General features: G+C 42.6%; 2 protein-coding genes across 3 annotated transcripts in view; one reads left to right on the top strand and one right to left on the bottom strand.

The window, feature by feature from the left end:
- Window positions 1-10,318, top strand: part of KREMEN1 (kringle containing transmembrane protein 1) — a 31,100-nt gene extending 20,782 nt beyond the window's left edge. The window contains exons 8-9 of the mRNA XM_071445297.1: window positions 818-902; window positions 1,649-10,318. Of these exons, the coding sequence (XP_071301398.1) occupies window positions 818-902; window positions 1,649-1,811 (248 nt within the window). The 3' untranslated portion in view covers window positions 1,812-10,318. The remainder of the gene's footprint in view (window positions 1-817; window positions 903-1,648) is intronic.
- ZNRF3 (zinc and ring finger 3) overlaps window positions 10,286-13,808 on the bottom strand; it is a 66,513-nt gene continuing 62,990 nt past the window's right edge. For both annotated transcript variants that reach the window (XM_071445293.1, XM_071445294.1), the window contains exon 9: window positions 10,286-13,140. In XM_071445293.1, the coding sequence (XP_071301394.1) occupies window positions 13,097-13,140 (44 nt within the window). In that variant the 3' untranslated portion in view covers window positions 10,286-13,096. The remainder of the gene's footprint in view (window positions 13,141-13,808) is intronic.

Here is a 13,808-nt window from a genome sequence, read left to right as displayed (position 1 = left end):
TGAATGCTGGTTGCATCCCTGCTATCCCAATTAACAAAAGCCTCATCAGTAATACAAAGGGGACTAGACAAGTTAATGGGTGTAGGGGAGGGCTCACTGAGAAATGTCATGTTCAGAACTCAGCTTCAGGACATCACTGAATTCAGGAAATTACTGAGCTGTGTAATTGAAGGCTGGAAATGCACTCTTAGTGAATATCACTTGTTCTCTCCTGTTGTTAAACCACCCTGGCCATCTGCTTTTATGTCTCACTGGAGCTGGGTCTCAGTCCCACAGTCCTGGAGCTGTCTGCATCCCAAACCTGCAATGTGCTCACACCCAAACCAGCCAAGGTGCAGAACCTGCCCAGGAATAGTCTGGGACCAGGCCCAGCCTAATGCTGGCTTACCACAATTACACCTAAGCTGCCTTAGTGTTAAACTGCCCAGGAACACCAACAGAAACTGCACCCTTGGATTTTATGCAGTTCCAAAAATACTGTTCAAATCATCATGTACAGGCAATGCTTTGAGGAATGGGGCAGTGGGTGGAAGGGAACTTCTGCTTCCTTTCCTAGATAATTTGACTAGCATATGCTTTGAATTTTGCCAGCTTTCAGTTTTATTGGGAGGAGTTCTGCAAGGGAAAAAAGCAGTTCTGACTGAAAGTTGTATGGTTTGTGCCAGTCTACAGAAAATACTTGCAGGTTTAAGGCATTGTCAAATTCCAGATTTGAATAAAGCATCAAAAGGCTGTTTGTTCCTTTCATGCAATACTTTTACTGTAAAAACTGTAAATAAATGAATGTACTGAGAGCTGCCCCTCTTCTCTTTTGCAGAATGGACAATATACAGCCTTGCAGCACTGCTCATCCTGAGTGCCACAGCCATAATAGCAAAGATACTTCTGCACGTTACCATGAGGTGAGTGGGGAGCAAAACCAACCAGAGACCCAAGATCTCAGCTCTGAACCAAACCTGGGGCTCCTCTCTGCCTTCCCATTGTCAGATTGGCCACATTCCAAACCAAGTTAGCTATATTACATATTTGTATTCTCATAGAAGATCCTAAATAAGCACATTTTTAAACTTTCCAGCCTGTTGGTATAGCATTTGCTACTAGACTATCTCTTCTGGTCTTGATTTGACAAGATCTGTACTTTAGGAGGAAGGAGGAAAATGTTATCAGACATCCAGGTTTGGTGAGAAGAGGTCAAATTGTGATAATACTTTGCAGGGAAAAAATTAAAACCTCTACATTCCTACCAAGTAAATTCTGGGTCCTCTAGATGGACACTCACTGAATGAAATGATGGGTGAGTTATCAACAAATCAAAATGTCGAATATTGTATTTACATAGTACAAACATGCTTAAAAATATACAAGGAAATTAATTTGTATTAATAGCAACTATAATAGTAACAACTCCAATCTGTAGAGCCCTCTTTGCTTGATGTCAGTGCTGTCATTAGGCTGGCAGAAGGATGCCTAACTTTTCATTTGATCAAGCCAACCAAGAAACACTCCAAAAACCTACATTTTGCACATAAGGTAGAAAGAAATGTCACAGATGCAGTGGAGGCAGTGAGCACTCCCATGTGCAAACACATTAATAACCACAGCTACCCAAGCACTTGAACACAAGAGTGAATTCACTCTTGTTTCCTAGGTCCCACCAGATTCCAGCTGCAGCTGAAACAGAGGATTGCAGTGATGTCACTACTGCTGGTGAGATCTGGAGTATATTTTACCAACCATCCACATCCATATCCATCTTCAAGAAAAAGCTTCGAAATCAACAAGATGATTGCAACCCTCTGGTGGGAGACTGAGCTGTCTTTCATCTTGCAAGAATTGATCTCCTTAAAATCCAGGTGACTTGAGATTCTTCTTCCTTTTTTTTCCTCCCAACCTCATAGCTATTTTCCAAAAAGTCCATTTACAAAGGCCTTTGAGTGACTTTGCCTATCTGCTGTTTTCTTGGATATAGCAGTGACAACGGATTTAATTGCAGCAATAATTCTGAAATACCTGGTGCTCCTCAAGACTGTAGTGCTGTTAATTACTACCTTTAAAACATTGCACTTAAAATAGATGTAAAAACTCATAGCATTCAAAATGTCCTGTACCCCTGCCCAAGGTAACTGAAGGGGTTTTTACAGGTTGAGGATTTCTTGTGTCCCCCTTGCCTGTGCCACTGTATTAGATCAGGCTACTTTGGTACTTTTATTCTCAAGAATAAAATTCTTGAGAATTCTTGAGAATTCTGAAGACAGAGGTGGGTACTGCTAACCTGTTCAGCAAACAGAGCTAATTTACCTTGATGTAAACACATCTCAATGGTATTATACAGTGGAATGGGAATCAAAGACTGGAAAAATGATCAGCCTGGTTGCTCAGTGCTGTGCTCTTTCTGCATGTTCTGTTTCTGTGTCTCCAAGCAGAGATGCAAACATAAAAAATCAAATTCAGGATGCCTCTATAACAAATATGCATTTTGGCTGACTAGAGCTCACCAGGTCAAGGCCTGCAGGAGCACTGAAGCCTTTTAAATGACTCTGTCTGACCCATCATTCACTAATGGTTATGATAATTTTGTTCATATTCACAGTGATCCTTTAAAAAACTAATTGTACTCCAGCCTGAGAGCCAGCATTCATTCTGGGTATAAGCTTAGGGCTTCTTAAAGGATTGTCCAAAGATAATCCACTGAACTTTTATCAGTGAGGCTGACCAACCAATTTTGCTCTGAAGTCACATGTATTGATCTCAGCAGCCCCAACATTGTACAGAGTTGTAGGCTGCTATCACCAACTCCCCTGGGCCAGGCTGTGCAGCTGAGCATCCACAAAACAGCTGCCTTGACACTCACCTGGGAGCAGTGTCTCCTTGCCTGCAGCACTAAAACTGAACTGAAGTTTTAAGGTAATTGCCTCACTTGTCAAAGAACTAAAACATCAGTGGGGTTCTGATCTGTGAACTGTTTTCTTTGAATTGCAACAGACAGCATTAACTATTTCTGCTCTTTGGTGGACTGACTGTCCATCCACAATACCCAGATTTCTCATCCCACCACCACAAGTGGGAAACAAGAGATTCCAAGGGATCAGCAGTGAATCTTTCAGCCTCAGCAAGTTCAGACCAGCAAGATATGTAGGAAAAACTGTCAATGCAAATGTCAGATAAATTGTCTGGAAAAGTTTACAGTGGGCAGCTCCTTGAACTCAGAGAAGGTTCACTGAGAACCACTAATCTACACTAATTCTGGTTAAGTTTGAACACTAATTCTGGTAAGTCTGAACATATACCAATGGTCTGCATATACCAGATGTGCAGTCAGAGAACATCTATTAAGTGCATCTACAAAAGGTAATTAAGAAAAGTAAGAAAATTGTCACTGAGTTTAAATTCATTCCAGTATCTGCCCTTACGTTTTTGAACATATAACTCCCTCCTTTTTGTGAGAACTACAGATTTCACTGAAAAATCAGGGCATCAAAGAATTAAGCAGTGAAATATTGTGCCTTAGCACTGTAGATCTGGTCTTTACCTGAACTGAATTCAGTCCAGCTTGATTTATGTACCACAGATGAGTGCTAGAGACAGCTGAACAACATCACAATGCATGCTTAAAAGAAACCAGACTTGACTAAGCCAGCAATTATGGAATTGTTTATATAAAAAATGGAACAGCATGGGAACATCTAGTACTTTATTGCATGAGCTGCTGGAAAGAATACAGGAAAATATAATTACAGTATTAGCTAAAATGAAGACAGGACAAGTTGTAAAAGCTATGCTGGTTCTCTCTTACATGTCACCACATTGGACCAAAAACCATTGTCTGTTTCAGACCCAACACAAGATCTGAAATTGCCTTTTTTAAAGGTAAGGTTTTACATCGTGCTGTGTGGAGAAAGAGTTCACCTCAGAGATTCAGAGCAAAACAAAGCAGGTTGGTTCCTAAGCATCCTTAATTTGGTGCACTAACAGGAACCCTGCAGAGGGAATCACAGTGTGCTGCCAGATCCTCAGGAGCTGTTACAAGCACACAGTGCTTATCACAAAGTGATGAAGCTTTGCTTGCCTTATCAAAGGCAAGTTAAACATTTTGTCAGAGACATTCATAAAGCAGTTACCTAATGGTGATAAAAACCATCAGGAACACCCAGTGACTGATGTACACCTACTGCAGAAAGGAAAATACAGAATGTTACACTTCTCTTCATTAGTGAAGAATTTAATTTCACTATAATATTAGAGAAAATATAATTACAAACAGCAACAAAGACTGACACTACTAATGCAAAAATCTACACAATTTAGGAAATGAGATTTTTGCATTGCTCCCTTAGCTCCTCAAATATTTTTTTTAATAAAATTGTATTTCATGGGACTTTCATGGGGAGCATTAATCAAATTTATGTACAAAAGTCCCATAAAACCAGCACTTAGAGCAGATTAACTGGTCATGGCAACAATCAACAGGACTAGTATTAAACAATGCATGGATAATACACTGATAAAAACATAGAAGAAATTATGTTCCCCCACACAGAATTTTTCAGATTGGCTGATTCTAGATCCTGCCTGTGCTAGCAAACAGAGCAATGGATGGAAATTCATGGACAGGGTCCCTTAAATAGCACTTATTACTTTCCAGGGCTGAGACCATGAGGAGCAGGTAGATCTCCAGAGTGGATTTTTTCCAAACGTGGTAGGGTCACTCCCACTGCCAGTGCAGACACTTCAGGGTGTGGTGATTTATGGCCAAGAGATGTGGTATCCATGAACACAGCAGGTTTTGATCTTTGCTGTAAGGGTTTGGGGGAGAAAGAAGCAAAAGTGTGACCATGCACAGGTGTTGTAATCCCAGAGAAGAAATGCCCCTACTGCAGGGGCAGCTGAGAGCTGGGACACCTCAGCAGGGTGGTGTCTACACCGTGTTCTCCAACAAATTGAAAATTGCTGCAGAAGGAGCATTTGTTTGGAATTGTATCTGAACAGCCTCCTGAGCTCCTGCCTGGCAGTCCCCTCAGGAGGCTGGACAGGCTGCAAAGGTGACACTGGCTACAATGGCAAAAGCAACTGGTGTGGCAACCAAATCCTGATGAGGAGCTGCCTCCTCCTCCACAGGGATTTCAGCTCCTGCTCTGGCCCACTGCTCACTCTTGTGTTGGTGTGACCAGCTGTGTAGTGGTGCAATAAACTGACCAGGTCAAAAACTGCCATGGCTGCTTCTTCCCTGAGTTACCTTTCACAGAGCTGAGCTCTCTGCCCTTGCTCCTGGGTGGTGGCACAGGGAGATGAGCTGAGAGCTCCCTGGGCAGACAATGAGCCCTGGGACAAGGGCAGATGCTGCCCCAGGAGCTGGGGCACTGAGCTGGAGCTGCCACAGCCATGGGTGAACCTGCTGCCTTCACCCTGCACCCAGCAGCCTCCACTGGGTGTGCACTGCAGGTGGAAAGGGGCCAGCTGGACAAGTGCCTTCCCCTTCAAAATCTACATTTAAAACTAGTTTAGTTTGTTGACTACGTGATTTTATATGTATTTTTATCTTAATATTGTTATGTTGTGGGAAAATAGAGACTTTGTTATGTAAAAATGTGTGATGTGTTATCATAGTAATATATATATTTGTATATGTATAGGAAATGCATTATTTAATACAGCATATTATGCTTCTATCTTGCTAACATTTTATAGGAAGAAAAGATGTTGGTTTACACTCTGGGAAAAATAAATTTTCTATACACTGTAACCATAGGGAAAAAATCAAAGCTACTTCTTTGGTGTATATGATAGAAAGACATTGAGAATAAGGGAACTCAGCCTCAGTTTTGTGACAGAATAGATGCTGATAAAACAATTGCTGTAACACTTTCCTCCTTTGGATCTCATTTCTAGCCTTTAATTGTAATAGGCTGTTCATAAGATTCTGCAAATTCATGTGCATATACTCTCTGGATGATCTTTACCATCTAACATGTAATCTGCTTTTTCAATCAAGCATTAACATAATCTTCTTTAGGACTTGTTTCTGCCAGGACAATGCTGAGGAAGTTTATCACATTGCTCATGCAGGCAATCCAGTGGGATTGCAGAATTAAAGTCTGTGTATTCCAACCCCCCCAGCAATAATATAAATAGGAGATTTTTATGGATAGTCCTGGAAACTGCACTGAATCTGCAGCCTGGATGACTACAGGTCAAACACACCAGCAGACACATGGCTGCCACTGAATGAGCATAAAGAGCTATTCCACTTTCATCTTCTGCTTAATAAACCCTCTCAGGCAGTGGGAAGGAACAGAGTTTTCTAGTGCACCACTTTGCCTAAAGGAAGGGTGAACTACAAAAACAACTCCTGACAAAAACTTGTCCAACTGGTTCCTATTGCCTTGCAGCAGTATTTCACAATCTTCCAATGAAATACAGTTCACTGATAGTTTCACCTGAATATTGTTCTGGACATTATATTGAACAATTCTGCTACTTGAGAGTGAAAAATACAATTGCCTTCAGACCATAACAATTTTTTTTAACAACACATCCCCACTACACACACATTTCACACCACTCAGACTTTCCCAGATTTACTGAGCACCTGTGCTTTGGGATGAAATCTGGCATCATGAACTTCCAGCTCAAGACATTTTGCTCCAAATCCAAAAGCTATCACATGAACCACATAAGGCTGTCAAGAAACCAGAATAAATCAAATTTGAGGTGAGTCACTGCTGAAGTATGCACTGTGTTTGTAACTGTTCACCCTGCATTCAGCAAATGGTTGTAAATAATAATTATGAAAAAATAAATACAGTGTATTTGTGCAGGAGGAGTTCAGTTAGGATGACTAAAGTGTATACAAGCATGAAATAAAGGAGGCAGAAACTGCTGCAGTTCACCAGCAGATTACAAGAGCACTGCCTGCTATGCATGTTAGAAGAGAGTAATTAGAGCTGAGAATGATTACTTTACATATGAAGTATGATACTGCTCTGAGGCACGATTTCTGAGCTAACAGCAAATTGAAAGTTTTCAGTTTACATGTTTTCAAACTCTTGAAAACTGTATAAATTCGTTCAGGGTTTGCTTTGCAATTGCAGCACTATGTAATACTGTTTCCACTTCCTTGCAAGATTCATCTTTTCTCTAATTAATTCCTCCTGGCCAAAATAATGCTGCATTTTAAGAAACCTTCAGCAACCTTTTATGTAAACACCAGAAAACCAGTAACAAATACCAAAACTGTCCCCAGCTTTTCATGAAAACTCATTTTTCTTTTAGAAACCCAATTGTCACAGGGGACAGGCCTCCCCTTACACAGGGGAGGTTACTCTGCTCTCCTTTCTTGCCATTCTGGTTATGAGACTCTGGCACTTTGGTTCTTTCTGGGAACTGTTCCTTTCTTTTTTCATGCTTGTTTCCTAAGCAGCAGTTTCATTCCCCACGAGGAAAATGTGTTCTTTATTCTGAAAGAGACACTTTTCTATGAAGCATTTAAGTCACAGGAGCAGGGTGCTTTCACTGCAAGATAAAATATCTGGTTTCAGGTATGCCATTGTCTCCCAGGCCAGAGAATGAGGCCAGGCTGGCTCCACAGGGTATGGACCAGGCCACCCTTTTAAGGGCATTTTTCTCTTCACACTACCCAAGCAGCATCAAACGTCACCTAACAGCTGCCATAGGATTTGACAGATGCACACAATATTGCAGATAGTGTTACAGAAACACCAAGTGTTACAATAATGTACAATCCACTATGAATAATCTGCTCCTGCTTGTCTTCTCCTACTGTATCAAGGTTCTGCAGAGTTTGTGGTGCCCAACAGGGCTCTCATTTTGTCACAAATTTGTCCCTTAAGCATCAAACCTGAAAAGTAAAAAGAACCTCCCCCCTTACGAAGTATCCAAATGTTCATTTTGAACAGAAAATATTTACATTTAGTCATTTTTAAAAAGCCACAAGAAAGACTAGACAGAATTTCACACAGAGCCAAGCACCACCCACAAGCTCAGCCCTGCTGTGTTTCATGCAGACAGAACATGGGTTCACTGATTATTCTGTGGGACAGTGTCACAGCTGGGACAGCCACAGTGCAGAGTGGCACCAGACAATTTCAGAAGGCTTTGAGCATTTGCCCATACACAGAAACACCTTACCTCATCAGAAGGCTTCAGGCACCTGCCCATCCACAGTAACATCCTGTCCTTTCAGGAGGCTGCAGGCATCTGCCCTTCTGCTCCTTTAGCCCAACCTTTTATCCCCTCCTGTTGATGCATTGCACCTGTGTGCCCCTCATGTTTATTCACTGCCCCTGTGTGCCCCTCATGGTTTATTCACTGCCCTGTGTGCCCCTCCTGTTTATTCACTGCCCTGTGTGCCCCTCATGTTTATTCACTGCCCCTGTGTGCCCCTCCTGTTTATTGACTGCCCCTGTGTGCCCCTCATGGTTCATGCCCTGCCCGTGTGCCCCTCATGGTTTATTCACTGCACCTGTGTGCCCCTCATGGTTTATTCACTGCCCCTGTGTGCCCCTCATGTTTATTCACTGCCCTGTGTGCCCCTCATGGTTCATACACTGCCCCTGTGTGCCCCTCATGTTTATTCACTGCACCTGTGTGCCCCTCATGGTTTATTCACTGCCCCTGTGTGCCCCTCATGTTTATTCACTGCCCCTGCGTGCCCCTCGTGGTTCATGCCCTGCCCCTGTGTGCCCCTCATGGCTCATGCACTGCCCTGTGTGCCCCTCACTGTCCATGCCCTGCCCCTGTGTGCCCCTCACTGTCCATGCCCTGTCCCTGTGTGCCCCTCATGGCTCATGCACTGCCCTGTGTGCCCCTCACTGTCCATGCCCTGTCCCTGTGTGCCCTCTGTTCCTCTGGTGGTTGCTCAGTGCCCTGGGCACTCCATGGCTCCTTGCTGTCAATGCTGCTCACCTGCTGCTCACAGCTGTGCCCACTGGGGATGGGGCTCAGCCACAGCCCCACTGCCAATGACCCCAAGCTGTGTCCCTACAGGACACTGAGGGTGGTGCCATGTCCTGTTCCTAAAAGCACAATCACCTGGCAGTTTTCTTCAGAACAGGGAACAAGAAAACAGAACAGCAGCAGCAGCAATCAGGGGGTGGAGGGAGGGAAGAGAAGGGAGATTCAGGTGTGACCTGTTACGAGTTACCAGCCACCCACAAGGGGGGTTTTATGCTTTTTGTAAAAACAACTGGTGTGTGAACTAATTTGCATATAAAAGGCATATCTGCAATCACTGGCAAGTGCCCAGACTCTGCTCACTGAGCAGAAAAAGGGGCACATACTTTAATTGGGCAGCACCTGCTCCTGTTGCTCTTCCATTGCTGTGCCTGTCTCCCACACAGACCAGGGTTTTCTGTTGTACCTGAGGTCAGGATGGGAACTGGTCCTCGTGCTGTGAAGGGTCCCTTACAAAATAATACTCTTGAGAGTCTGTCATCCCAAATGGAGTTATCACACATGAAACAAGGAGGGTTGGAGAGAAGTAAAGCTCATTTCTTGGCTGAATCCTGAGGTGATTGAATTACAGTGCATTTGAACATGGATGAGAGATGGGGAAAGTCCAGGGGATTACCAGGTGGAAATCTCTGGGAGAAGGAAGAAGCTGGAGAATCCTGGAAAAGGCTCCATGAGTGTATCACTGGATGGGAAATGAGTAACACATGAAGGTGAACTGTTGACACAGTAACATACATAAATACACATGTACATACACACACAGAGCCACACAGCCCCAGGCTCCCCTCTTCTGGAGTCTGCATAAACATCTCTGATGAAATTGTGCTCTCTGCTGACAAAATGAGCACCACAATATTGATTTTCACTCAAGCAGGACCAGTGATTCCGTGATCCAGGGCAAAGACCTGGATCTTGACTATTCAAACTATGATCTACCCAGCTGTACCCACCTGTATCATGCTCTCTCAAAACAATTTTATTTCAGGGCAATAAATTACAATAAATTATTTTTACCTAAAATTACAAGAGTTCAGTTCCCCTGCCATGAGGAACAGGCAGGTTCCAAACATAAATGAGGATTTCTTTTAGCAGATGTGGTACTTCCATGTGCCTGGGGGGCTCAGGGGCTTGTGTGACTCCTACCCCCCAGTGACTGGCATGCTGTGTAAAGGTACATACATATCCATCTATCTGGTGTTTAAAAAAAAGGAAAAAATGTTGTTTATTAGAGTTCATCCCAGTATATCTAGGACTGTACTTTGAGAACAGTTATCTATGTCCTTTCCCCCAAAACAAGAAGGACAACTCCCACATGTATATGCAATAAAACTGTATTTTTTGTGTGGTTTTGCCTTTTTTTCTTTTAATACAGACATTTGTACACTTTCTTACAAAACTGCAAGTAACTACACTTCTCTTAAATCATTTTTGGTCGGCAAGTACTGTAAAATCTTTGTGTGCAATTATCATGTATTTACAGGGCCTCGTGTTAGTGATTTTCAGTGATTATTACAATAATGTCACACACTCTCAACATAAGACATGGCTTAAGATAAATATATTAGTAAATAAATATTCTGAGAACATATTTCCATACATGAAATGTGCTGCTATACATATACAGAATATATACAAGATGCTTTATAGCTTTTAAAACATTTTTAAAAATGGTAATGAAGGAGAAAGAGCCCTTTGACCATATTACAAATCTTTACAGCAAATTTTATACAAAACAATTTTAAGTGCTATAAGACAATTTTAATTAAAAACATTTTAAATAGTGCTTCATGAGCCAAACACAACGACAACTGTTCATGTAAGTAGTAGAAAGGCATTTTGTTATAAAAACCATCTATCATGGCCAGCTAGCCTGTAAGTCTGCACTGGACAGAGAGTTTTATGTTAAATGTCAGAGCCAGCACAGAAGGCAGGTGTAGGGTGTCTGTGGTATGGCCTGCAGAGATTTGTACCAGCAGAGATTTCCACAATGTGTGGGACCAGCACATCTGGGATCCCCAGGAGCCAGAATATTCAAATCTTTTTAAGAAAGACTTTTACCACAATATGCTGTTTTAGTTACAGAGTACAATGTATCTTAGGCAGCCTTTACAGTGCCTCACAAAACACCAAGCAGAATAACCAAGCTAGTGTACCATAGCTTCTAAAATGCATTTCTTTTTTAGTGGAGGAAGGAAAGGGTAAGACTTAAAAATTAAAAAAAAAAATTCCAAAAATCACAAACCTTTAGAGTTTGTTCTCCCAACATATACCACTTACTTCAGTCATTCAGAGAATGAATAAGTTTTTAATAAACTTTATACACAGAAAATGTGTTTATTGAAATTTTTCTTTTAATCTTATACCCAGATATTGCCTTGTATTAATTCTCTGAACAGCTGAATTTTGGTGCTTGTTGATTGAAAAGATGTAATGTGAATTCCTTTAGGTGGAACTTTTTTCCTAACTTACTGGGTATGAAAGCAAAAGGAAATAGATGAATGTATTTGTTATTTCTTAAATATCTGTTTCCTTCTTTTAAAATAGTTCATTTGGGACTACAGAGAATACAAGTTAGCTTTGCTGGGTCTCACAACCAGCCCAGTGCTGTCAAGGACATTGCTTTGGCAGAATATGAAGTGTACATCTCTATTTCATGTCTTTGAAGCATCTCCAAAGTGTACTGAACTTAGGACAAATCTTTTCAGAAGACTGGCACTGTGGGCATTAAATACTTAGTTTCCCTTTAGAAGAATTCCTGCTGTGAATACACCACAGGATGACACTGTGTCCTCAGGCACATGCAGCATGACAGGCAATTTAACCCATGCTATGGTAGCCTCTTACTCAGAAGCTGCTGTTTCCACAGGAAACAATTGCTATCAGAAGTGACAACATAAATTATCTCATGATAACAAACATCCCCACTAGGACAAGAACAAGAACAAAAGTATGTGCCCAGGCTAATGGGGTACAGAGAGCACTCTGTACACAAGACAAAAATGAAGCACAACCAGCTGGGCCCAAGAAACCTTTAAAACAGATCAATCTATGGAAGCTACATCAACCACAGCAAAGAAGAAAACAATGATCAAACCAAGTCCCTCACTTTGCCACACACACAAAAGGTGACAAGCACTGCTTCCCTTAGGCATGCTTGCAGCCTGTAAGGAAACAAGAAACCCTGTTTCCAAAATGAGCCAGCAAAGCTGTGAGCACACTGCAAGCTCTGCTTTCCTGCACATGCCAGCATTCCTCACAGCTGTAACAGGGGCTACAGGTGCCTGAAAAACTTCCTATGGAAGGAAAAGTTCATTACCTACAAAGGTAATACCCTTTCTAAGCACTTTGTTCGAGCATCTGCTTGAGGGAGAGGTCCCCAGCATTCTTCACTGGTCAGAAGATACAATGAGGTCCACGGTTTAAATAGAGGAAGTGAGGATGAGAACATTCTGAGCTCTCAGTTTCCTTACCCCCACTCTGTTGAAACTAATCCTAATGGCAGGACACCTTCCTAGCCAAACCATCAGAGCAGCATGAAAGGGGGGAGAAGGGAAGAGGAGAAAGGAGACAGTCCAATGCTTCACCTCCCTCAAAATCACTCACATAACTTGCTGGCTGCTAGGATTTGCTACTGGGATCAGTCAATATCTGAGCATCCATTCAGCAGCTGTATCCCTCTGGATTACTATATTTCAAGGTGCTATCTGGTTTCTAAGGCAGGTGTAGCCCTGAGCTTATCAAAGGCTGGACTCCTTCAAGTAGGAGATAACAGCATCTACACATAGCCTGGCTTATTTAACACACTGTGTTACCTCTCAGCAAGAGGTCACTTCTAAAAAGAAAATATAAATAACACTTTGTCATTAATATAGAAATGGCACTAGAGCTCAGAAATGCTCCACACCATGTCCCACATGGGCTTTGCACACAAATCAAGGCCTGAAGGCTTCAGGCAGGAGGGACAAAGGAGACAATCAAACTGATGTGAACACAGAGGAAGTAGGGGAGGGACTTCTCCACATTACCACTTTTGTGTGTTTGTCAAAGCTTAAAAAAAAATTAAGTCCATGAGAATTTGGAGTCTCTGATAAGCTCCGCTTCTCCATCTGGGATCATCTGGACAGCTCTAGTCACTGATTTGGCTTCTCTCCAAGGGATGAGATCCAGCACCTGAAGGATAAAGAAAACTAAGGAACATTGCATCTAGAATATTGCATACAGCTTGGGCCCCCAAACAAGACACTCAGTGACGAGTTTCACAGACATCCAAGGTGCTCAGAGGGCTGCAGCACCTGGTGTGGGGAGGCTGAGGGATCTGGGCTGCTCAGCCTGCAGTAAAGGCATCCCCAGCAGCTCTGCAGTACCTGCATGGGGCTGTCCCAGTGATGGAACCACAGTCCTCACAGACATGCACTCTGAACCAGAGGTGAGGAAGTGAAGCTCAAGTGTGAAAATCTTTTGACCATAATGGCAGTCAAGCACAGCCACAGGAGCCCAGAAGGGGACTGCACTCTGTGTCCCTGAAGGTTTATCCAGCCTGACTGGATACATTTGGTCTGACAAACTTGGTCTGGTCTCAGAGCTGGCTGTGCTTTGAGCAGGGGGTTGGACTAGATGATGGCCTGAGGTCCATTCCCAACTAGGGTAACCTTGTGATACTATGAACACCCTTTAAAATAACCCTGGCAAGGCAGGTAAGAAATATCCCCCTCTGTCTGTGAGTAGCTCTTTTTTCCCCCCTTGTCCATGTCTACAGAAGAGATTTTCCCACATATTCTTCTACAGCAGTTCCAAGATTTTCACCTTTTAAAAAAAACCCAAACCCTTCAGCTTGTCTG

Source organism: Agelaius tricolor, unplaced genomic scaffold, assembly GCF_023055355.1.
Source record: "Agelaius tricolor isolate 1412-34295 unplaced genomic scaffold, bAgeTri1.0.p SCAF_20, whole genome shotgun sequence".
In the NCBI taxonomy this organism is placed as follows: Eukaryota; Metazoa; Chordata; class Aves; order Passeriformes; family Icteridae; genus Agelaius; species Agelaius tricolor.
Note: the sequence above shows the minus strand (reverse complement) of the source record. Positions and strands in the feature narration are given on the sequence as shown.